A 26070-nucleotide genomic window follows, 5' to 3' on the forward strand; every position below is an offset into this window, starting at 1 on the left:
ATGAACCTCCTATTTCATCCCACTCAACTCCTCACTCCCACACTTTAATAGTCCTCTTCTCCACCAATTATTTAATTCCATTTAAAAAGTATTTATGAATATTGCTCAACAGGTTGTGACAGAGAATTTCACATTTTATCCACCCTTAACATAAAGAATTTTCTCTAACTTACTGATTTTTTGTGATGCTCTTAAATTGGTGCCCTCTCATTACTATGTCACTAGCCAGTAGAAATAAAACATCACTAGCTGCCCATTCATAGTCTTTAATAATCCTGAAGCCCCCCATCAGGTTTCCCATTAGCCTTTCACAGCTCTAGTGCAAAAAAAAACTATTTCTCAAGCCTTTCCATTTCTGGCAATATCTTATGTAAACCTACACTGCACATTTTCCATTTGTTTTATATCATTCCTATGATGTATAATTGAGGCTTGATAAGGTGTCCTTGCAGTCAATGCAGGGGAAACTGCATCTCTGCCTACCCACCTGTGTTCTTGACTTTTGTGGCTTGGTATAGTGGCAACTGCTGTGAACAGTTGCTGATTCAGCTGGTATTTGCAGGGTATTTCCTCTATTTGGAGAGTACTTCCTTTACCTGATTACCAATTACTGGCACTTCAGACAAATCTATTGACCTTGCTTGACCATTTTTGTCATTCTAAACATATTAAACTATGAACAGCAGAGTGGCCTGGCTCGAGTAATTAAGCTGAAACCCAAATTCAGGACATCCAATATGCCTCGTAGATACAACTTTGTAGTTTTCCCAGCATTTAAAAAGGTCAAACAGGCAATGCTCAACATCCAGGTGGTAAAGACAAAAATTGACACCGCTGTTATACATGAAAGAAACTGAGAAAGTATCTGCATGTAAGGTTCTAGCACTTATTTTAACAGTGAAATATCAGACGCCACAAGTATTAACTTTCAATTTTCTGAGCTGATATTCTACGATTTCTGCTGAAGCAGTACCGCACAGTTGGATAGAAAGACAAAAATCCAGATTCAACGAATTTAGAAAATTAATTACAAATTAAATGTCAGCATTAAATATTTACTTGGTAAAAATTGTTTCAAAAATACCCAATGATCTTTTTCTGTACTTGCATCAGACCTAATTGCAAAAACACTGAAGCATTAAAGAAAAACAAATCTGTGTTTAAAAACCTCAATTACTATAAATGAAAATTGATTAAAATTTCAGGAAAACAAATAGGTGAAGTGCCTTCAGGAAAGAGATCTGTATATTAGATTAATGAACAATAATTTACCAAAATTGGATACAGCTTATCCTGCACAGACTGTAAAGTACATTCTATTTTTTCTCTATCACTATCCTATCTAAACCAGTCACATATCAGTCACTACCCCAATATGCTGGTGTGTTTTTGACTTAACTCACATTCTAGTTCGAAGTGATAGAACAGGAACAAAATAATTCCCAATGTAAACTTGCATATTCTGTCAGACAGCAAGTAGTTGCATTTATAAAGTGCCATTAACATAGGAAAGCATTCCACAAGTGTGTTTCCTTCAATTAACTTGCCAAACTTGTTTTATTTCCAATCTCAGCTTGGTAGCACTCTACTATCTCATTCAGAAAGTTGTGGGTTTAACGATGAAGTTGAGCACATTATCTGGGATGAGATTTCAATGTATTAGATTGTCAGAGCTGCGCCCTTTTGGACAGAAAGTCACTACTGGCTGCTAAGGTGCATGTAAAAGATCCTACTGAAAGTAGTAGTTTTGCCAATGTCCTGGCTAATATACATCCCTTAACTAACACCCTCAGAGAGATTATTTGGTCATTCAATCATTTGTCTGTGGGACTGTGACACAAATTACCAGCTGCATTTTACTACATAACAGTGATGGCAATTCAAAAGCAATTGATTGGTTGTAAAGCGCTTTGACATATCTTACAGACATGAGAAAGCACTAGATAAGTGAAAAAATCTTTCCTTTCTGTAATTTGGAATACTCCACTAGGATGTCACCTAGGTCAAAAGTACGGTTATAAAATGCACAAGAGGTATAGATAGGGAGAATGACAAAGATGGAATTCACATTGCAATCTATGTAGATAACCTGATTTCCAATTTTGGTAAATGATTGCTGCCTTTGATTATCTAACAGTGGTTTCCAAGTATTTTGCCAGACCACACTCCCAGAAACTGCTGCGCTAATTTCCAAAACACAGTCCAAGCCACCTACAAATAAACAGGATTATTGCAGAAATATTTTATTTGTCTGCAGCACAGAAATATTTTCTAGCAAGTTAACAAATGTATAAAAATATAGAAATGTGATGGCCTTCTCCCCCAACCCCCTCACCAGAAAGTGCTCTCAGATTCCTTAGGGTTTCAAGACATAAAGTTGTGAACCTATACTCTTTTCCTTACAGCAACAGACTAGTGCAATTTATCTGCTGTTTGTGGAAACTTCAGAAAACATCAAACATTATTGCCAATTAGTTCTTTTGGGCCTCCTTATCTCGAGAGACAATGGATATGCGCCTGGAGGTGGTCAGTGGTTTGTGAAGCAGCACCTGGAGTGGCTATAAAGGCCAATTCTGGAGTGACAGGCTCTTCCACAGGTGCTGCAGAGAAATTTGTTTGTTGGGGCTGTTGCACAGTTGGCTCTCCCCTTGCGCCTCTGTCTTTTTTCCTGCCAACTACTAAGTCTCTTCGACTCGCCACAATTTAGCCCAATTAGTACACACACACAAACTTGTTGCAGCTTTTTTCTTTCTTTTCCACTCCAACACTCCCATTTTTTCAATTTTCCCCACTTCAGGTCATTCAAGGGCAGGGGATGAGAAGAAAGGAGAGGGAAGTCTATAGCACAGACTCACCTCCACATTACCACCGTTTACTGGCTATGTTTTTCTAAAGGGTGCAGTTTCCATACAGTAGCTTACAATGCACTGTGCTGATAACCATATCATACCAGTATGAGAAACAGCCAGTGAAATGAATTTACATAATTGCTAGGAGGGGCTTTCTCTGCCAATATTTTTGCTGGAATGAAGTCAATACATCATTCAGTAGTACAGGACATAGCTCTGCTATTGTGTACATATGACATATTGCATTGCCAAAGCATTCTATTTTCTCAAACCCCTTTTTTGTACTGATAAGAAGTTCCAGAGATTTGACAAGGGTCACACCATCACAAAATAGCTGGGACAGGGTTGGCAGGAGCTCAAACATTCAGATCAGTACTATGGAGGATACAGAGTTCAGAGTGGGGGAAACCAATGAGTTTTACTCTACTTATTCTCTGCTATTCATGAAGGTGGGAGAGTTTTAACCCCCAAAAAACAAGGTGGGTTTGGGTCAGGTGGCATGTAAAAATGTGAAACAATCTGAAACCTGCCCACGTCCCACGTTAACGGAGGTGAGCAACCAATTTGCCTGCAGAAGGGGTGTTGAACATTTAAATATTGTAACAAGGATGCATGCCTCAGAGTTGACCACCATTTTAATTTTAACCTAGCCAGGCTTGGGAAAACCAGTTGGTCAAAAGGAGGTGAGGACTGCTGGATCCAAGATGTACTGCCTCTCCACTTACCTTCTGGATCCAGTTTATGTGTTTCACCCACCCACTGCAATTGGGCGCCATGCTGCCTGCCACACCAGCCCCACCCACCCCCGACACTGACCCTTCCAATCACCCCAGCCCCCACAACATATCTCTTTTCGCCCCACCTCCCAACCCAACACTGGTGCTTTTGATTTTCTCCCAGGCACCAGCCCTTCCAATCTCCCGCCCCCTCCCCATCTCTTACCTCTCCCCACCTCACTCCTAGACACCGACCCTTTTGATCTCTCTCCTCCCACACCCCACCCCCAATACCGCTCCTTCTGATCTCCCCCACTCCCTGGCACCAGCCCTTCCAATCACCCTGCCCTGACACAAGCCCTTGTGTGTTAAATTCAGCAGATATCCAGCCCTCAATGTCCTCAAATTAGGTTTTAAGCAGATAATGACCTTTAAAGCAACTTACTTTATCCTACACAACACTTGTATGAAGTTTATAACACCTCATACAAAATTCATTAACTCCAAAAATCTTTTAACAATTAGCTGATTTTAAACTGGGTTTCAAATATCCAGATTTCACATTTGGTTTGACCACAGCTATAACAGTAAAACAAAGCTAATAATACAGCAGTTAAAAGGAAAACATTTAACCTATACTTAAGCAGTTGAGGCAATTTTGACAGTCCCTTTCAAAGAGAAAGATCAGGAAAGAGAAGAGAATGTAGGACTGTAAACAACACACAACATAATCAAGATTTATATGATGATTCAGAGGGTTCTCTCTCAAGGGATGGAAATGCCATATTCCCAGAATTCAGACGATTATAACTGAATACTTACACTGGGAAAAGCCCAAGAATTACAAGAGACAAAAATACTCAAAGATAGAAGAAATAAAAATTTCTCAATTTTACCAAACATCAGTGTTAACCTAAAAATCAACTTACAATTACACAACTCAGACAATGCTAGAAAAAAATCTCAGTAAATACAGTGACCAATTTCAAATGTTTCACATGTTACAGTTTAAAAAAATCATGAGAAAAGATAGGGAAATAAATTATACTTACTATTCCAAGACTAAAATCATTTCTGATGCCGTCTCATACACCTCATACAGGTTAATGACCCAAGGATTGGATTTAGCCAATTCTAATACTGCAATTTCATGAATAATTTCCATTCGGCAGTCTTGACCCTTCCTTCTTTTCCTCATGAATTTGGCAGCATACTCCTTCCTTGTCGCCTTCTCGGTACATTTTTTAACGACTGCAAATTTACCTCTGTGCAAACAAGAGAGATGTTTCCATATTTTAATAGACAGCTATCACACAAGACTTCACTATATCTGTAGAGACTTTAAATAGTTCACATGTTCACTTTAATCCTAATCCAAAGCAGCAATTAGAAATTGTGAGCGAAGGCAATTTCAGAAATATTTTTCACTCCTAAAAAACCGGATTCAAATCCAAAAATTAGAAAAAGATGGGCATGTAATCAACAATTAGGATTAATTCTCTCTCACTGCTCATTTAATTCAGAATGCATAAGTGCAAAATATCAAAGTACGCCCTGCTTAATATTTAACAGCCATAGCTTTGCAAGTTTAGAGCAGTGCGTGAAATTAGCAACAACACAGCAGCTAGCACAGAAGGTGTTTTAACACAACAATGACCTGTAATGTGTTCTACAACCTGTAATATTTTAAATGAGTACAGTTTCTCTCTCTGTTGCCATCATCCTTTAAACAAAAATAAATTTAAAGTAATACACAAAGTTAAAAAGGGATCGATTTAGAATTATAACAAACCACAATTAAAGTGAATTCTGCAATTTGGGTTACAATTTAAATTAAATCAGCACAAAATATTGTCTATTACAGTCCGTCCTTGGGCCTAGTTTAAAATTTGTGCTAAAATGTCAATGTATATAACCCCTTATCAAGTGAATTCAAAGCCATCATAGAATACAACTTAAGGGAAGCCATAATTTAAACAGCAGCATCTGTGGGTAGCAATTGGGCATAGGAAAAGGTACACAAAAAATATGAATTGAGGAGGAATTCAGGTCAACATTGAATAAGATTCTTTTAAAGATTTAAAAAGTTAAAAACAAGCACATTCGCCAACAGCTGCCGAGACTATATTTCATGATACACTTTTCTGACTTGGAACCCAAACGTTACATGTAGTTGCAATTGCTCAAATTGACAATTTACAAAAGCTATAAATGTTTGGATTTTCCTGTTTGAATTCTTGAGCAATAGTCTTAAAGCAGCAATACAAAAGCTGGAAATCAAATAAAAACAGAACATGCCGGAAAGACTCAGCAGGTCAGGCAGCATCCGTTGGGAGAGAAGCAGAGTTAACGTTTCAGGTTTGTGACCTTCCACCAGACATTTCTGATGCTGCCAGACCTAAATATTTCCAGCATTTTCTGGTTTTATGTCTTAAAGCAGCTAAATTTCACAATTCTGCTCCACATCCCTGACTACCTGTGAGCAACACTGAGCGAAAGCGACAAACAAATTTAAAAGCAAACTTGTTATACCCCACGGCTTTATTTGAACAAATGCAATTCAAAAAACTGAACATTCTTGATCTTGTGAAATATTGACCAAGATTTTCTCTGGCATTGCTAAATACAGCTGCAAACAATTTAGCTTTGTTTTTCTGCCACAGACTCTTTTTGCAAAATAGTTTTTAAACCACATTTGAATAGTTAGATGAATATTTTTTGTATTACTTATAGTGGAAATCACTCAGTTTCAATCACGACGGGAAAGGAAAAAGGAGGAAGTTTGGTACATTTTCCAAATTTTAAGTTCCCATGTGTTCATTGCATTACTGTACTTTCCTAATATAGTCTCGTGAGAGATGGAGTAAAGGGTTCAATCATTGGGACTTATGTCATGACAGGATGGTGCTCTGCTTCTCAATATGAGGTCATTTCCCACCTTGGCACATTATCAAAAGGAAATAAACTACCAGGCTGAGAACAGCATTGATAATATGGACTAGTCTTGTTTTTAGATACCAGTCCAAGTGCAATGTTATTTTCCGTTGGCAATCATGAGAACTGCAACCAAATGGCCTTGAGACCAGAGACCTTAAAAAGGTGCAACAATGGTCTTTTCACAACTTGTGGTATTATTACTGACAGACACCATGTGCTGTCAGAAACCTGGGGACTGAATAATTCTTTCAGCCCAAACTTGCTCAAGGTGAACATTTCCAGTAAAAATGCAAAGTACATTATAAATAAAATACACGAAAGTGGGCAAATGTGCATGCACTGATCTCCCGTGTGTCCACAGTGAGTTAGTGGATATGTTTTACCATAAATAAGGATATTATGCTGTGAGACATTTCACGTGTTATCATGACCACTGATGTATAGTGACTGAATAAATCAAATTCTGTTTTTAATCTCATGGTATTCTGGTATTTTAATCAATGTTTGAGGATTGATTTCCAAAACTATCCTTTTTTTTGTGAAACTGTTACTCAGCAGCCTTTGATTATTATACTGATAAATGAGTGGCTTTATGCATTTTACTTTGATCCTGTACCTTTTCTTCATGAGATACATGGGATGGAATTTTGTGCCAGCGGCGGGGATCTCAACATTGGGGAAAACCGATAGCACAATCCCAGCATTGGCTGTTGTACGGAAGGCCCATCAGGCACTTAACTGGACAGCGACGGGCCTTCTGTATGATTTAGGACCCCGCTGCCGGACGTCCCAGCCTTGCAGAGCAGTGTCACTGTGCAGGCAGTGGCTGCTGCTGTAGCTGCAGATACCAGACACTGAGCAGCGGCGCTGGAACCAGGCTAAAGGTAGGCCAGGGAGAGAGGTCTTGCCAGGGGGAGGAGCATGGGGGGATGGGGGGATGGGGGGATGGGGGGATGGGGGGATGGGGGGGGGGGGGTCGGCAGTAAAAGCAAGGGGGAGGCCCTCAGCAGGCTCTCTCCCTTCCAGATGCCAGGTCCCTCTGTCAGGCACTAAGTGCCTTTGAACAACGGACCCCCACCCCGCCAACCAGCCCACACAGTTTTTCATGGCATGCTTCCTGTGCGGCAACAGGGCTGCCGGTTGCACAGGTAGTTGAGGCTGCGGCGGGAAGAGGCCCTTAATTAGGGGTTGACTACCCAGTTAAGGGACTCAATTGGTAGCAGGGCTGTCCCCCCAGCCGCCACCATCCCACCCGATTTTATGCTTCCCTCCACCCACCCCCCCCAAACCCGCCACGGGGAAAGAGCATAAAATTCCACCCCTGCAGTTGGAGTTGGGATCAGTGATCTTAGAATGATACAGCACCGAAGGAGGCCATTCAGCCCCTTTGCCTCTACTGGCTCTTGGAAAATGCTATCCAATTAGTTCCACTCGCCCACTCTTTCCACATAGCCCTGCTGAATTTTCCCCTTCAAGTATTCATGCATTTCCCTTTTGAAAATTACTGAAACAGTTGAAGGGGAACCTGGGGTTTGGCAAATTTGGCAAGTTGTTATGGAACGGGAGCTTTTGTTCGCTGATGGGTGCTTGGGGTTTGTTCAGGAGTGGAAGGAGGAAAGACAACAAGCTGACATCATTGAAGAGGAGGGCTCTAGGTGCACTGGTCTACATTCCTAGCAGAATTCTGCAAACGTTGAATTGTTTTAATTGGCTCCTGGAAAAACACAATTTTCTTTTGATACACAGGAGTATTTTTACATATGAATACACTTCCTGCTCACTTTTCTTATTAAATTACTATATTCATATTTATAATGGAAACTACCTTTGTCGACATCACAAGATAACTAAAAACTCTCCAGTAGATGGTGGCACTAAAATTTAAAATGGAAATATAAAAATAGGGACAGAATGAATGACTTTATGGGCACTGAACGGCGTGTGCATGCTCTGGTTTAGTTTTCCGGTGATTTGTAAACCTGCTTCACCCGAAGACTAAACACAGGGACTACTTTAATAAAAATTTTATTTTTATATTCCACTCAGTAATTTTTGAATTGCTTGGAAAGTGGTTGGGAGGGGTGGGGCTTATTTCCAACATCCTACGTATATAGCCAGTCTTGCTGTAAATTAAACATTTTCAGAAATCCTACTCAAATTCATTGCCCAGTTTGTATTAACTTCAGAAACTCAAACTGAATTACAGCAACAATGTCTGCAACATGTCTGTCAGTACAGTTCCTTTGATTTGAAGTCTTCGTTTTTCACAGGCACGTGAGCACACACTCACACCAACAGCTTCTGTGCTTTAAAAAGAAAACTATGCAAACTGAATAAAGCTTTTTAAATTCATTCTCTAGCTTTTCTTCAGATAATTTTGAAAAACACCCATGCAGTACTAAAGGCTGGAGAAATATTTTTGCTGTTGGTATTATGCTGATTTACATTACATTAGCATTACTGCTAATGTTTCCTGGGAAACTATATACATACTGCACATGCTCGAAGTGCACAATCGGTTTTCTGTTGTCCTGCACTGCACAAGAGGTGATCAGGCTCCACAGCTGATGCCACTTTTAACAGGCCTCATCTCTCTTGCCATCTCCATGGAGTCTGGTTTGGACTCAGGCTGTGTGTGAAGATGCCACCTCTGACCTGGAGAACCTTGGTCAGAGTCAATCTCTACATGAACTTCATGTCAAATCTGACTGGCTTAGGCTTAACTGAACCAAACCAAGAGATTGGACAAAGGGCTTCCCGTTTGGCGCATTTCTCACAAGGCACATTGTTCCTAAACTCAGCGTAACATTTGTCGTGGTCAGTCCCTCGAAACGAGGATGACGTCTGCCAGGGTTCATGATTTATGTGTCCTCAGGTGATTCAGCAGGCCAATCCTGGAACCACAGGTCTTTGCACAGAGGACAAATGTTACCCTGAAGGAGGTGGCGTCTCGAGCCAGGGTCCTGCTCCCTCTCCTTCCATTTTCGGCACTTCTCCGCAGCAGAGTTTATAGAGTCAGTTTCTGACTGTGTTGTGGCTTGTTGGATGAGGTGTCGTCAAATGGCACGGTTAACAGCAAGGTCCTCCCACACACCAAAGTCACTTTGTCTCCTTTTCAATGAGGCCTTCAGGAGTGCCCTTAAAACATTTTCTCAGTCCTCAAGATTGGGTGCTATCCGTAAGTTGTGAAAAGAAGGTCTGCTTCGGAAGCTGATTATTTGGCATGTGAATGCAATGTTCAGACCAGTGGAGTTGATTTCACATAATCATGTATTCGCTGCTGGAGAAATTGGCTTTGTTGAGGAAGCTGGAGTTTATTCACCTGTCTTTCCACTTGACTTTGGAGTATTCTGTGGAGACACCGCTGGTGGAAATTCTCCAGTGACTGGAGGTGCCTTTGGTAGGTGACCCAAGTCTCACTGCCATATAGAAGTGGTGACAACAACAGCATTGTAGACTAAAGCCACTGTCCACTTATAGAGATATCTATTGTCAAAGACTCGGTTACAAAATTTTTGGAAAGCTGGGCTAGCACAGCCGATTCGGTGTTGGATCTCCACTTCGATGGTGGCCTTTTGAGAAAGGTAGCTACTGAGATATGGAAAGTGCTCAACGACTTCTAAAGTCTACCCATCAACAGCAATAGCTGGAGATGTAGGTGCTTGTCTGGGGGAGGATTTTGGTCTTGCTGATGCTGAGTGAAAGATCAACCCTTTTGTATGCGGAGTTGAAGAGGTTGAGGGTGGTCTGAATGTCACTTGCATTGTGGATCACAATGCACAGATGCCAGCATATTGTGAGTCATGAATGTGCTGGAGAGTCACTTTAGACTTGACTCTCAGCCTGTTAAAAATGAAAGGCTTCCAATCCAATCGAAACTCAATCATGACCCTTTCTGGGTGTTGGTTACTGTTATGACCAGGTGAGAAAGGTGTCGAGGGGTCCCTCTTAGCCTTCACACGGTCTTACTGTAACAGGGTTTAATTTTAAACACACCGTGTTTTGAGTTCCTCCTTGTTCACCGCTTTCCATTTATAAGGCAAAGAAATGAGCACAAACAAGCTTTCTTAGGTTTAAAGAAGAAAGGTGAAATTTATTAAAAAACTTAAACTAAAAGTTCAGCATTAATGTAAAATGACAGAAGTTATAGCACAGAATGAGGCCATTTGGTGCCGACACTCTCGCCTGTAACCCCATTTCTTCCCAGATCCTTTTATCTTCCTCCTTTTCCAAATACTATCCCATTCCCTTTTAAATGACGTTCCAGTGTCTGCCTCCATAGCCGCGTGTAGTGATGTACCCTATGGCCTAATAGCTTGCAACGCAAAAACCTTCCTCCTCCCTTTCCCTCCTCTTGTTCCATCCAGTGTAAATCCTTGGTCTTCATCTCTTTGGTCACATGTGGAAACAATCTTTCACTAAACACCCAGAGTAAATTCCCTAGGCTTCAGTCCCCCTTTTACTGGCTGCCACTCTTTTGGTGCCACTCCCATTAATCATGTTATTGCTAGTCCCAGCTCTGCAGGAAATGCTGAGTCTCACGCCCTCCCCATATATAGGGCAAAGTTCTCCAGGGCTCCAGGCAGTGCCTGGGATATTCATGTCCCATTCTGGGAGGCGCCTGGTCAATCCAAGAGGGCTTGGTAACTGTGGGGGTAATGGTGTTTTTAAAACTGAAATGGTACCAGTTAGAACTAACCCATCAGGCATGCCAGCCTTCAAATAAAATTCAGACTTCTAATACAGCAACCTGATGCTAGTATGAAACTAAGATGCAAGCCTGGGTAAGGGGCAATAGATTCAGTATTGCTCGGTATCCCTCAACAAAAATATAAGGCAAACTGCAGTTTACAATCAACACAAACAACTGAAATGCAACGCAAGTGGAAAAGATTGGCTGCTAATGACATTTTACAACAAGGCAACAAGAGGTGGACTTCTGCACAGTGCAAATGCTTCTTCCATTTTTTCCACCAAACCCCATCGTCTTACTCACACCCCCCCCCCCCCCCCCCCCACAAAATAAAGGCATCTATAGTTTATATTGGGACTGGGGCAAATAAGCAAAAAGAATGACAGGAGCAATGGAGTGAAGACAAGCATAGAACACATCGAATAGGTCAATTCAAAGCAGCGAGTGGACAAACAGCTGCGAAATACTGATACATAAGCTTCATAACAGTACAACACATTACATAATCCACTAAGACAGATTGTATTCAGGTAAATCCCTGCTGTCGAGGCATTTATTCTACAGCCAAACTGACGACAGAGGTTTGCTTAACGTTTCCAGTGGCAGAGGACAGAATTGGATACTTTTCACTGATAAGAGAAAGTATACGATCCGAATACTCAGAGTGCTTCCTGGTGTGAAGGCAAATCATTTCCTGCCCTGACTTGAACTTGAGGCCACCAGCTGGATGTGGTAACATGCTGCTTCCCTCAATCTAATTTTAACATGTACCCTCCCAAAAAAAACTAAATCAATTCTTTTGTGTGACCACATTGCTAACAGATGAAGTCATTCTTTCTTTCTCCCTTTCCACTGCCAAATACAGTGAACCATTATGTGAACATATATACATAGTCACAAAAGAGTTTCAAGAACACGCAGTGACAAAAAAAAACAAAGTTTATCAAGTAAGTCGAAAAAGGGAAAAACAAAAGATCGCCCTGAAAATAATCAGGTTTCATTGAACAGGTTACTTGTCCCCACACAACAATCACCAGCATATACAGTAGTATGCATTTAATTTGTTTTCATATTGAATTAAAATCAGGTTAAGTAAACAAGCTTTCACTTCAGGTTTTTTGTAGGACTGCGAGTATTTAATTTTGCCATAAAATGCTGGCTTACTGGTTCCAAAGTCTGAACTAAAATAGTGTCAATATAGCAACAGTTTCATTATACAGGACAATAATACAACTCAAAGAAATGTATATGAAATGAAAGTATAGATCAACTCTCCAACAGTAGTTTCCATCTGTAATAAAAGAAAACTCTAACCATAAATTACAAATACATGGCGTTAATTATGCAGAGGCAATTCAGGACCAATGAAAAAGAAAACCCAAAAACACGATGATCGTAGTCTTTGCAACAAAGAACTAACTACACAGTAAAATGGATAAGGAAAAGATTATGAAAAGGGCTGCATGCCTGTGGCTGATGAAATCTGTCAATGGACAGATTAATCCTTCTACTTGTCAAATGAGATTAAATTGCATATAAAGCAATAACAAGATTACAGTGTCAGAAATATTAATACTTCCTCCAGTGCGTGCAAAACAGCTTCTATAATGTACTGGGGCTCTCATTGCTGTGGAAACAATCTCGTTTACCTTGCAGAGCAAACTGAACAACAATCTACTGTAACAAGCTACTATATGTGGACAATTATTTAAAAAGACATAATTGCTGGCCTGTATACTGAGGAAGGTTCATCCAGAACAGCAAGTAGCAACAACATTGTCGGACTTAAGTACTCAGCATCGCTTTTTAATTTGCCACAAATGCCTCCAAAGGAACCTTGGAGAAGTTGTGTTGGACTTGTCTGGTGACAGTAACACAACCTCACTCAACATAGCCACATTGCATCAAGTTGACATTGCTGTTTGCAGCAGTCCCACTATTTAAAAGGTGGGATTAGCATTCCTGCTAAAACAGTGAACTAGAGTTCTTCCACAACGGATATTAGGCAGGAATGTAAACAATCAACAGCTCAAGGTAAACATAAATGTTCCTGTAAAGCAGTCTAGATTTACTAATGATATGATTCCATGAGGAAGCTGAATGAATGCTAACATGGAGCAAGAAACAAAGTCACAACCAATATAACATTCACATCATGAGAATTGAACATTTCCCAAAAGGAAGGGATCCCTACCTTTGGAACATAGTGATTGACGTGGCTAAACTTATTCTTCCCTCTTTCAGAAGTCTGCAAAGACTGCTAGCTAAGACCAGATGGTTCTGTTGATTTGCATACGAATCAAATTGTCATTAACAATGGAGACTACAAACATTCAAAACTCAAGAGGAGGCTCATATAAAAAATATTATATTTGTGAGTTTTAATTCAGTCACTAAAGACATATATATTGCAGAAGTTCAACATTACTGCCAATGAGGTTCCAAAGTGTGGGTCTTGTGCAACCACCTGCAAGGCAAATGTTAAGCTGCCAGGAGGACCCATTTTCTATGGATCTTCCAGGTCACTATTCTTAATAAGTCCTGGCTTGTAACTGGCTGCACAGGACCGGCGGCACTACCACATTATAAATTCACTTCAAGTTCCTTTCGTAAAGATTAAAACCTTATTGCTGTTTTGTTTTAGTTTTCTTGACACTAAGGGCTGTACTTAGCTACGGAGATCATTGCACATGCTAGTCTTTCAGCACTTGGAAACAAGATGGGAGTACAGGATGCTGAGTTCTTGTCTTACAAACTTCACTGCCGAGCTAACTGATGAACCAAAACAAGATACAAAACTACCCATCCATGGGATGGGTCCTTTTCAATTTCTCATCACATTAAGAAAGTTCTTTACTGGGATGTCACTATATTGCATCCATTAACCACTGCTCACTTAAAAGATTGCACACCTTACAAGGAGTAATTAACAAGGATTAAGGAATAGGTCATGCCTCACTAATCGATTGGAATTTTGTTGAAGCAACTAAACTAGTTTTACTTTTTAGTTTTAGAGATACAGCACTGAAACAGGCCCTTCGGCCCACCCAGTCTGTGCCGACCATCAACCACCCATTTATACTAATCCTACACTAATTCTATATTCCTACCACATCCCCACCTGTCTCTATATATTTCCCTACCACCTACCTATACTAGGGGCAATTTATATTGGCCAATTTACCCATCAACCTGCAAGTCTTTGGTATGTGGGAGGAAACCGGAGCACCCGGAGGAAACCCACGCAGACACAGGGAGAACTTGCAAACTCCACAAAGGCAGTACCCAGAATTGAACCCGGGTTGCTGGAGCTGTGAGGCTGCGGTGCTAACCACTGCGCCGCGTTTGGTAGATATCCACTGAATAGAAATTGCTTGCATTTTCAAAAGACAGTTGATGAGATTTTGTAAGTGACTCTTACGTCTTGTGGAATTAATCTCAAGTTAGCTAACTGGATTCAAAACTGCCTTGCAACAGAAAACAGAAGACGTTATAAGATACAAATGCTTCTTCGAATTTCAGAAATATTGGTCTGTTCACACTATTCACTAGTAATATTGAAAATGGTACCTTTTTAAACATAGACTTTGCAGAAAATACAAAATATGTGACAGGTGACAAGTATATGGCAGATTGAAAGCAATCAAAGAAATCTGAATTAATTCCACAGATGGACTTTAAATGTAGGTGAATGTAAGATATCGCACATTGGAAGAGGAAAACGAGTAGTGTGCATGATGAATAGGTCCTACTTGCAATAGACCAATAAACAGCATAACTAAACAAACATGTCAACAAAGTTAGTCAAATACTAGGATGGATCTAAAAGTCAAAACAAGCTATTCTAACCTTACACAGACCAGTTAATCCACCTTGCATCATTGCTGGGACCTTTCAGACATAAAATTCACTGGTAGGGCACTATAGTTTTCCATTGTATAATGTCTACATACTAGGCTTTTCTGGAAGTGAGAGATCTTACAAAATCGATCATTGTCTGCATTATAGGCAACATCCCTTAAAAAAATTGCCACGCATTATAAAGGATTGAGGAGAAGTGTAATAAGGAAGGTTTCAGGACTTATGATTCTAAGTTACAAAGAGCAGCTCACGGAACTAAACTTGAGAAGAGAAACACAATCCAAGTTTTTTAAAACGCTCAGACACAGATGATGTAGATGTCAGCAGGTTTTTTGGTTTGGACTGAACACAATACTATAGGATACAGATTTAAAATAAACAAGCCTTTTTCAAAATTGGAAGCTTTTACCCTCATAGCCCATCAGAAATTTGGAAATTAGAAGCAGGTGCCGAGCAAGTGCATAGCACTTAGAGTCAGAGTCATACAGCACAGAAACAGGCCCTTTGGCCCATCATGTCTGTGCTGACCATCAAGCACATAACTATTCTAATCCCATTTTCCAGCACTTGGCCCGTAGCCGTGTATGTTCCAAAAACAGCTGGATAAATACCTGGCTAGAAACAGGTTTGAAGGCTACAGAGCAAGATACTCCATAAGAAATGGTGGCACTCGAGTTAGGTAAGAGTATGGGGTCATCTGTGAAAATGGATATTATGGAGTTTTGATAAATGGACTGTTGTTGATCAGGGAGTACTTACCCAAAACATTCCTTCAAGAGATCAAATGCATGCAATACATCCCCACTACCGCCTTCCCATTATTGAAAACATTTGAAAAAAGTATGTAATTTACATTCCTCTTTAAGAAAGCCAGATTGATGATGAAGTTAGAAAATTTGGTCCAATAGAATTGAAATATGGAGGTAACTACAAAGCTAGAAAACTAAGCTGAAAGTTATTATACACAAAGCACAGCCCAAATTCCAATGTTACAGTCTTGAAATCACTCCCTGTTTTTGGTTATTTAATTGCATTTATATTTCAGTGCTAATGCTGAATGAAGCCTGCAGGCACCATTGTGACAGCAGACCTGTAATGTGAACAAGGCAGTGCTATTGCTGCACTGGGATCTGACGGAGGAGGCAAACGTAAACAGGTGCTGGTAGTGGCACCAGATATTGCTTGCCACCATTTTATTCTGGCTCTGACCAAGCATAGCTCTCAGCCTACCTAAATAGAACACCAAGGAATGTTTTAACACTGGTAATATATACAGTCCATTTTCTAACAATGAACAGTGTCCACAATCAGAGACTTCAATCACAATTGAGATTTTTGAACAACTCCAGACAGCTGATGCCCTGAAATCTACCCTGCATGCAAACAACAGTCTCCATTGGAAGCAACTACAAAATGTTTACAACAATTACAGTGTTCAGTTTATTCGAGTCTGGTCAGAGATAGATTAACAATTTCTATGTCTGGCACTTAATAAATGCATTTTGAAATTACAAGCCAAAGTATGTGGTAACAAAACATACACTTGCAAGCTTTCAAACTACTACAATTCCCGCCATGCTAATTTGACAAGTTTTAAAGTTGTAAGTAAGCAATAGATCGACATTGACCTAACAAATTCCTATCTAGCGTTGTAGGGGATTACTACAAACTAGGACACACCTGGCAGCTTAATTCCACTAAGTCAACAGGACACAAACAAAACTAGTCAATAACCGTGCTGGTGACAAAACAGTTTTTGGATTGCATTATATAGAATGGCTCTTGGAACACGCACCAGCACTAACTGCAAAATCCACTGCCAGTTAAGAAATTGAATGTGTATTGCTAAAGAATACTGTCAGTTTATTAAAAAGCATACAGCTGGAGGCTTGGAGGGGGTGAAAAAGAGTACCTCAGCACTGCATTGCTGAGCTCCTTTACCTATACTGCAGAAAAATCCAGCCAACTCTACTTCTCTGCTTCCTAAATTGGTCAATTATCCTTCACCTGCTTCATCTGAAGACCTCATCATAGTTTCCCATGTGGAAAACCATGGGAAATTGGCTCCAGCAAATCAAATGTTCTCATATAATAAAAGCAAAATACTGCGAATGCTGGAAATCTGAAATAAAAACAAGAAATGCTGGAAATACTCAGCAGGTCTGGCAACATCTGTGGAGAGAGAAGCGGAGTTAATGTTTCAGGTCAGTGACACTTCTTCAGAATGTTCTCATGTTAGAATAAGCAGTTTTTTAAAAATCTGTACTCCATATAAATTAATGCTGATTGGACACTTTAAATCTATATTTTTGGTTACTATTTGATTCTTCACCTATGCACTCAATTTGCTACAACACTAGCTGTAATTAGGATAGGGAAAACAATGGGAAAATGGCTGATGGCTTGTGAACTCGTGCAACAATCATACATACAAATACAACACAGCTGAATTCATGGCCATGGGTCATGAATTGCTGATCTGTGATTTAGAAACTCCATTCTAGCTTCTCTTTAATTGGTGGCCTCCAGTAAGTAATACGCAGTGATCTGGAAATATTACATTTTATAATTAAGCAGTGTAGCGTTCAAGGCAAAATATGAGTTTTAAAGACAGCAGAAGGCTGATCTGATAAATACTGACAAGGAAACGGAGTCCAATGATTCCCTGTGGCTATGTCCTGATGCAACACAATCAGCTGCTAAAAGGTCTTTCGTTCAAAACCAGGTCAATTAGTACCAAATAAGAGTCTGAAGGCTTTCATGATTCAATGTTTTAAAATTTTGTTAATTACATTAAATGCTCTTCAAGGTTAAAATATAGACCTACGAGATGTACAAGAGTATATTATACTCCCATGATTAATTACCTTAATGTCATAATTTACAATATTTACATTTTCAACTTTATTCCTAGCTCCTGGATTACACTTGTTTAGATCACATAGAAGCAATGCCTTTATCAGCAACCCACCACCCTACTGTTTACACTGATGTCCTTACACATATCCCAGCAATGCAAAAGTATACCTTTTAAGAACCTGCCACAAATAAACAGTTAACTACAGCAGAAAGTCAATCTGGAGCAACTTTAGCTTTGAAAAACCGCAGAACACAGTTCTTCTTTGTCATCTATCCTATTTTCCTTCAGTCGAAGGCTTATGCATCAGAATTTGACAATTGAAGTAGTAATATTTGAACTGTATAGTGGTTCAGCAGTATAGTATTATAGAGTGGCAAGATGGAGGATCATACCTGTAACTGCACAAAATAGGTGCCAACTGCCAGTCATGTAATTGTGGTGAAACTTAAAGTACAGGCTAAGTGCAAAACAGAAGGGCAAATTGGCAGAAAGTGACTTCCAGCTACACTTATGTAGCTCCCAGCAGCTACATAGGCAAAAACCTCGGTTTGGATTAATTGCCAATTCTCCATGGGTAGGAATATTGTATGGACGCTACAAGTGTAAAAAAAGTCTTGCAAATAAAATATTTATTGTATCAGTTGGTTGTCTCAAGCAGAAGCCTATTTCATAAAAAGCAGTTCAACTCCATCCCAGCCAATAACCACCCTATCAGCCACCGAAGTACTTGAAGGAGTCATCAATAGTGACATCAGGTAATACCTACTTGCCATTAAGCTGCTCACTAATGCTCAGTTCAGATTCTGGCAGACCCACTTAGCTCCAGACCTTGACATGGGCATAAGCGTGGTATGGCAGAGGAGAAGTGCGAGTAGATGCCCTTGATGTCAAGCAGCACTAACAAAACTGAATCCAAGAAGAGGTCTGGAGAGAACTCTGGAATCAAACTCTCTCCTCTGAAATGGTCCAGCAAGCCACTCAGTTATATTCAAGAAGGTGGCTCACCATCACCTTTTCAATGCTAATTAGGGATGGACAATAAAATGGCCCCCATATTCTACAAATGAACTTGGCTATATACCACCGTTCCTTCATCATCACTGTATTAATTTCCTACTGATCATTGGGAATGACCACCACAAGAACTACAGTGGCTCAAGGAGAAGGCCCATTCCCACCATCACCTTCTCAAGGCAACCAATGGATCGGCAACATTTCCAGCCTTGCCAGCATCACCCACAATCCTAACAAAAATTTAAACACAAAAGCAATTTTGTAAAGGCCTGTTGTGGTGTTGTGTGTTCTTTTAATCAGATTCAGACATATGGAGTAGTGCACAAATGGCTTTTAATTAGCCCATAAATGATGTACAGTGGAATGCATGTTTAGCTGCAGACTTGCCTGCTTCAAACTCCCAGAAGTTATCACTCCCACTAATTTACTGTGGCCCTGAACTAGAATATATTAGTATAGCCTCATTACCATCTGAAAATCCATACATTCTACCTATAGTGCATTCCCTTTATCTATCTAATAAGTCACATCTTCAAATAAATTCTATTAAATTTGTCAAACATGAATTAGCTTTATCAAATTTGTGCTGGCGGTGTTTTGCAGTACTGAATACTCACTGATTCAATCCTGAATTATAAATTCTAAGTGTTTTCCCACAATTTGCATTGAACTAAGAGTCCAACTAAGAGTAACCTGGCTTAAACTTTTCTCTCTTCTAGAACTGGCATAATTTGCATTGCTCCTCTCTTCATTCGTTAAACAGTCTGGGGTTTTGAGATCAAGACATAGCAACTTATCCACCGAGTTCTGCTATTTCTTTCCTACAGTTATCTCAAATATAAATCATGTCTTCCTGTACCAAACCTATATATGAACTATATATGAAATAGGAGTAGGCTATTCGGCCCCTTGATCATGGCTGATCTGTTTGTGGATTTAACTCCACTTTCCTGCCTACCCCAGATACCCTTTAACTCCCTGGTTTGTCAAGAATCTGTCTACCTCTGCCTTAAAAACATTCAATGACCCTCCTCCACGAGTCAGACTCACGGCCCTCAGAGAAAAAAATTATCCTCGTCTCTGTCACAATTGGGAGACCCCTTATATTTAAACTGTGCCCCCTAGTTTTAGTCTCTCCCACAAGGGGAAACATCCTTTCAACATCCACCCTGTCAAGTCCCCTCAGGATCTTATATGTTTCAATAAGATCATCTCGCATCCTTCTAAACTCCAATGAATACAGACCCAATCTGTCCAACCTTTCCTCATAAGATAACCCTCTCATCCCAGGAATCAGTTGAGTGAACCTTCTCTGAACTGCTTCCAATGCAATCATATCCTTTCTTAAGTAAGGAGACCAAAACTGCGCACAATACTCTAGATGTGGTCTCACCAATGCCCTCTACAACTGTAGCAAAACATCTCTACTTTAATAAAAACAAGAAATGCTGGAACCACTCAGCAGGTCTGGCAGCATCTGTGGAAAGAGAAGCAGAGTTAACGTTTCGGATCAGTGACCCTTCTTTGGAAGAAGGGTCACTGATCCGAAACGTTAACTCTGCTTCTCTTTCCACAGATGCTGCCAGACCTGCTGAGTGGTTCCAGCATTTCTTGTTTTTATTTCAGATTTCCAGCATCCGCAGTATTTTGCTTTTATCTCTACTTTAATATTCCCTTACCCTTGCAATAAATGATAATATTGCATTTGCCTTCTTAATCACTTGTTGTACCTGCATACTAACTTTTTGTGTTTAATGTACTGGGACACCCAGATCCCTCTGCATCTCAGAGTTCTGCAATCTCACTTCTACCATAATTTGTAAAAACTAAGGCAATATATTTAATTTAATTGGTCTGTTGTAGCTTCATCCTCCACAGTTAGAGTTCGCCTTTGATCCCTGAGCAAACCCCACAGATGGCGGGTTTGTACCTCAACTCAATTACCTGCCTTTACACCATATCCCTTATCAAATAAAAATCTATCAATCTCAGTTTAGAATTTTTCAATTGACTAGACTCCACTGCTTTTTCCAGGGAGAGAATTCCAGATTCCACTACCCTTTGTGTGGAGCAGTGCTTCCTGATAACAGCCCTGACCACCTAGATCTAATTTTAAGGATATGCCCCCTTGTTCTGGATTCCATCACTGATGAAATAGCTGCTATCTATCCCATCAAATCCTTTAATCATCTTAAACATTTTAATGATATCACCTCTTCATCTTATATTTGAGAATACAAGCCTCTTCCTCAATTTAACCCTTTTAGTCCCAGTATCATTCTGGAGAATCTGCAATGGTCTCCCCCCACTACCGCACACCAACCCCAAAGACAAATATATCCTTCCCGAAATGCAGTGCCTAGTAATGAACGCAGATTGCTAGACGAGGTCCATCCAGAGTTTTATACAACCGCAGCGTAACGTCCACCTCTGTGTTCCAGCCCCCTAGTTTTTCATTATTTTGGTACATGGGCCCCTAAATCTTCCTCCCATTTAGAAAATATTCTGATCTATCTTGCTTGGATCCAAAACAACCTTACACTTCCCCAAATTGAACTCCATTTGCCATAGTTACGTCACTCAATCGCTCAAAGTTCCTTTGCGACTTTCTGTTCTCATCTACAGTAGTTACTGTGCCACTTAACTCAGCGTTGTTGACAAACCTGGATATATGGCTCTCTATTCTTTTACTCAAGTACTTGCTGGTATTAATTTTTAAATATGAAAGTCACCAACATACCAAAAATTCAGGCAGTACTTTAAAATAAAAAGACCCATCCACAAAAAATTACATGATTGTATTTTTACCTCTCCTAGTACAAAATTTAGAATAGAAAGGAATATTTGACTTACCTAAAAATACAGAGGTAAGGAAGCTGTGAATGAAAACAGTCTAGCTAGAGGCTATTTAAAAAAAAAATAGCCATATCATAAATTCCAATTGGCAATGATCGACTTGGATAACATTATTTTTGGAATAAAACATGCAATAGAACTTGATATGGATATCTTTCAACAAATATATGGACACCAAGGACACCAAGTAATTTTATAATCTATCTAAGTATAATTAAACCGCCTTGAAGTACTAATTGTAACAAAAACTGTAATGTAACATTGGGCAAGCAAACATTTGAATATCAATTTATGAACTTCACTTCTCACAATGCTGCTGGTCTTAAGGGCACTGGTATAAATGAGCTTTAAAATGTATATTATTCCTTAAACTTGATTAATTCCGTCTGAGCAATTCTAATACAATGATCCAAAGCTTCAAGTTGATAAAAAGAAAACAGATCATACAAAATTCCAGTTATATTCAATTTAGAAATATTTCCAAATCAGATCCTCTCATAACAGAACAATCATTTGCTCATTACGTCAACTGGCCTCTAAAATATCCTCCATTGTACCTCACTACATTTACAGTCAAATAAAAACATCATGACTAGCCTTAATTTAAAGTTCCTTAATTTGAATCATCTGTTAATTCAAAGTATGCAAAAAAAACCTCTCATTGAACAATGGTTGCTTAATTTAAACCTCATAATTCAAATTATTGGTCCAATTTGAATTTAAATTTTCACCATAAATGGGTCCTGAGTAGTAAAATCTACAGCGCAATTCAAATAGAACCTGCTTGAAGCAGTCCAGAGCAGCTAACCTTCCTGGAATAACTGATCTTCTCTTGCTGGAAAGGCAAATTAATTAACCAAAGAAATTAAAGGTGATCCAGTTCCTGCGTCATGGATCAGAATATTCAAAAGTCATTGCGCAATCAGGTCCAAGACCACAAAAAGTGTTGTTATCCGAGTATGTGATAAAATTCATGAAGTTTTATCTCATTATAAGCCTGAATGCATCTTTAAATGCTGATAAAACTGGCCTTGGTTTACAGGCTTCACCCAAGCAGAATGCCAGCTTTCATCAATGGAAAGTGGTCAGGTAGAGAAAAACGGCAAAGCAGCAAATCTCCATCATGGCTTTGCATCAGAATGACTGAAATAAAAAAGAAATCTGCGTTAGCTGGCAATTCCAGAAACCTCATGCCTTTGTGATGTTGTTCCTCTGCCTGTAATTTACAACACAAAGCAGGATGGCTGCTGATTTTTTTGGACAAATGTATCATGATTTATTTCACCCTGTTTACCATACAAAAATTTATGATTCATTTGTCTTTTTTCTGATTCATGTTCGTCTTTTTTATATAGCACTTTCAACTGGTCTTTCAACATTAGTGATTGCCTGCTTGCTTACTGCTTTTTCTCATGTTCACATTTAGTACATTTATGAAAAGCATTTTAATTTTTTTAAACTGATTAATGTGTAGTTGGATCGAGAAGGTGGCCAACCGGAGTTTTGAACATTTCACAGTACAACAAAGGTCGGATGAGATTTCTTAAAGTCTGGAGCACAATGAAACTAAAATCAAAATTTTGCTTTCGCCTTGACTAAAATTAAAATAATTTGTGTACAATAAGCATACACATGAACTTGAGAATTGCTGAAAATATAGACCTGTTGTCAAAGCTTTTCATCTTGCACTCATCAGGACAATATGCAAAAATAACCAACGTAAGGGAAAACAACAACTTATACTGCATGAGAAGAGTGCTGATTGGTTGGCAAGTGAACTCTGGTAGAGGCGTTGCCATGGAGAATGCACCAGTTTATGGTGACTGACAGTTAACTGCCAAGCTTTGTTTAAAATTTAAACCAGGCAGCTGGACTCTGATTGGTCAAGGCATTGCCCTGAGGAATGAACCAGCGAATGGCTGTCACTTATTTTGTTTAGCTGAAACAGGCACAATGTGTGTATATGTTCTTTCTGTCTGCAAAGAACAGGGCTCTGTGGATTAAAATATGTAGCTTCCAGTATGTGCAAATGCGCCACACTGCAAACCCTACTGACAATTTTAAATTGGTTGTCAGTGTAATTCTTAGCACACATTGGTTATTCTTGCGGGTTGTCCTGATGAGTGCAAGATGAAAAGCTTTGACATGTCTATATTTTCAGCAATTCTTAAGTTCTGTACTGTCAAATGACTGTACATATGAAGCTGTCGATCCTAAACTGAGTTACGAATGCCAATCAAATTTGCTGCAGTACCTTAGCATACATAATCAAAATTGATCCAGAAACCTGCTGTAATTGTAACACAAATGAGAGGTAATAAAGATGCTCAAGAAGCAGTACAGCAGGCCAAATAAGAATCATTTAGAAAGATGCACAGAGCAAAACATAAGGATTGACTATAATTAAAACATATACAGCTGATAATTACAATGCAGTCAGCTCTCAACATTGTAAAATAACCAATGTATCCAGGACTTCACTGGATACTGAATGTCACTGACTTCATCTCCTCTGGAAATCTTCCCCCTATGGCCTCCAACCTTATAGCCCTCCAACCCCCGGCAGCCTGCTTCTACTGCTTTCCCAAAATCCACAAACAGGACTGCCCTGGTAGACCCATTGTTTCAGCCTGTCCCTGCCCCACTGAACTGATTTCTTCCCATCTCGACCCTATTTTTACTCCCCTTGTCCAGTCTCTTCCCACCTATATCCATGACACTGCCAATGCCCTCTGCCAATTCGACAGTTTTTCAGTTTCCTGGACCTCTCCGTCTCCTATTCATCATGGATGTCCAATCCCACTACACCTCCATCCCCCACCAGGATGGTCTGACGCTTCTTCCTAGAATGGAGGCCCAACCAGTCCCCATCCACCACCACACCCTTCTCCACCTGGGTGAACTTGTTCTCACAATGAACAACTTCTCCTTCAACTTCACTCACATCCTCCAAATAAAAGGTATTTCTATGGGTACCCGCATGGGTCCTAGCTATGCCTGCCTTTTTGTGGGTTATGTGGAACGTTCCCCATTCCAGTCCACCTCCAGTCCCCTCCCTCATCTCTTCTGCCAGTACATTGACGATTGCATCGGTGCCATTTCCTGCTCTTGCCCTGAACTGGAAAATTTCATTGACTGTTTCCAATTTCCACCCTCCTCTCACCTTCACATTGTCCATCCTTGACTCTTCAGTTCCTCAACTTCTCTGTTTCCATTTTTAAGGATAGGCTATCAACTAATATTCACCATAAGCCCACGGACTCCCACTTCAACGGATCATCCTCGGCCATTTCCGCCACCTCCAGCGTGATGCCACCACCAAACATATCTTCCCCTAACCCACCCTTTCAGCGTTCCGTAGGGACTGTTCCCTCCACAACACCTTGGTTCACATCCCCAACACCTCCCCGTTTTCCTAGAGCACCTTTCCATGCAAGTGCAGGAGTTGAAACACCTGCCTTTTTATCTCCTCCCTTCCCACTGTCCAAGGCCACAAACACTCCGTGAAACAGCAATTTACTTGTACTTGTTTCAATTTAGTACACCGTATTCACTGCTCACATTGCAGTCTCCTCTGCACTGGGCAGACTAAATGCAGACTGGGCGACCGCCTTGCGGAACACCTCTGTTTAGTTTGTGAGCGCAACGCTGAGCTTCCTGTTGCTTGTCTTTTTAATTCTCCACCTTGCTCCCACACTGACCTTTCTGTCTTTGGCCTCCTACAGTGTTCCAATGAACATCAATGCAATCTCGAGGAACAGCAGGTCATCTTTCGACCGAGCACTTTACGGCTTTCTGGACTCATAATGGAGTTGAATAATTTTAGATCATAATCTCTGGCACCATTAGTTTGCATCCCCCCCTCCCCGTTTCTTTCTTTCTTTATGTTCAGACAGCTGCTATCCTACCATTTACACCTCATCCAGCCACATCTTTTGTTTTAAAATAAAAACAAGATGCTGGAAATACTCAGGTCAGCCAGCATCTGTGGAGAGAGAAACAGAGTTAACATTTCAGGTCTGTGACCTCTCATCAGATCTGGCAATGGTTAGAAAGAATTAGGTATTAAGTAAGTGAAGGGGGTAGGGGGATGGCAGGGGAAAAAGAGTGAACAAAAGGGAAGCTGTGCATTAGGGCAGAGGGCAGGAGAGATTAAATAACAAAGCTGTCCTGGGACAAAGGCAGAGTGTGTTAACGTTTGTGGTGAAAGACAAAGCATTAGTCCAGAGTGTTAATAGAAGAATAATGAGCAGCTCTGTCTACATGAAAAATAGGTACATGGTT

General features: G+C 40.1%; 1 protein-coding gene across 1 annotated transcript in view; it reads right to left on the minus strand.

Moving 5' to 3' along the window:
* The window catches only part of stk17a (serine/threonine kinase 17a), a 91632-nt gene that overhangs the window by 61070 nt on the left and 4492 nt on the right, over nt 1–26070 (minus strand). The window contains exon 2 of the mRNA XM_068011624.1: nt 4618–4830. Coding sequence (XP_067867725.1) covers nt 4618–4830 — 213 coding nt within the window. The remainder of the gene's footprint in view (nt 1–4617; nt 4831–26070) is intronic.

The sequence above is a fragment of the Heterodontus francisci genome, chromosome 2, assembly GCF_036365525.1.
Source record: "Heterodontus francisci isolate sHetFra1 chromosome 2, sHetFra1.hap1, whole genome shotgun sequence".
NCBI lineage: Eukaryota > Metazoa > Chordata > Chondrichthyes > Heterodontiformes > Heterodontidae > Heterodontus > Heterodontus francisci.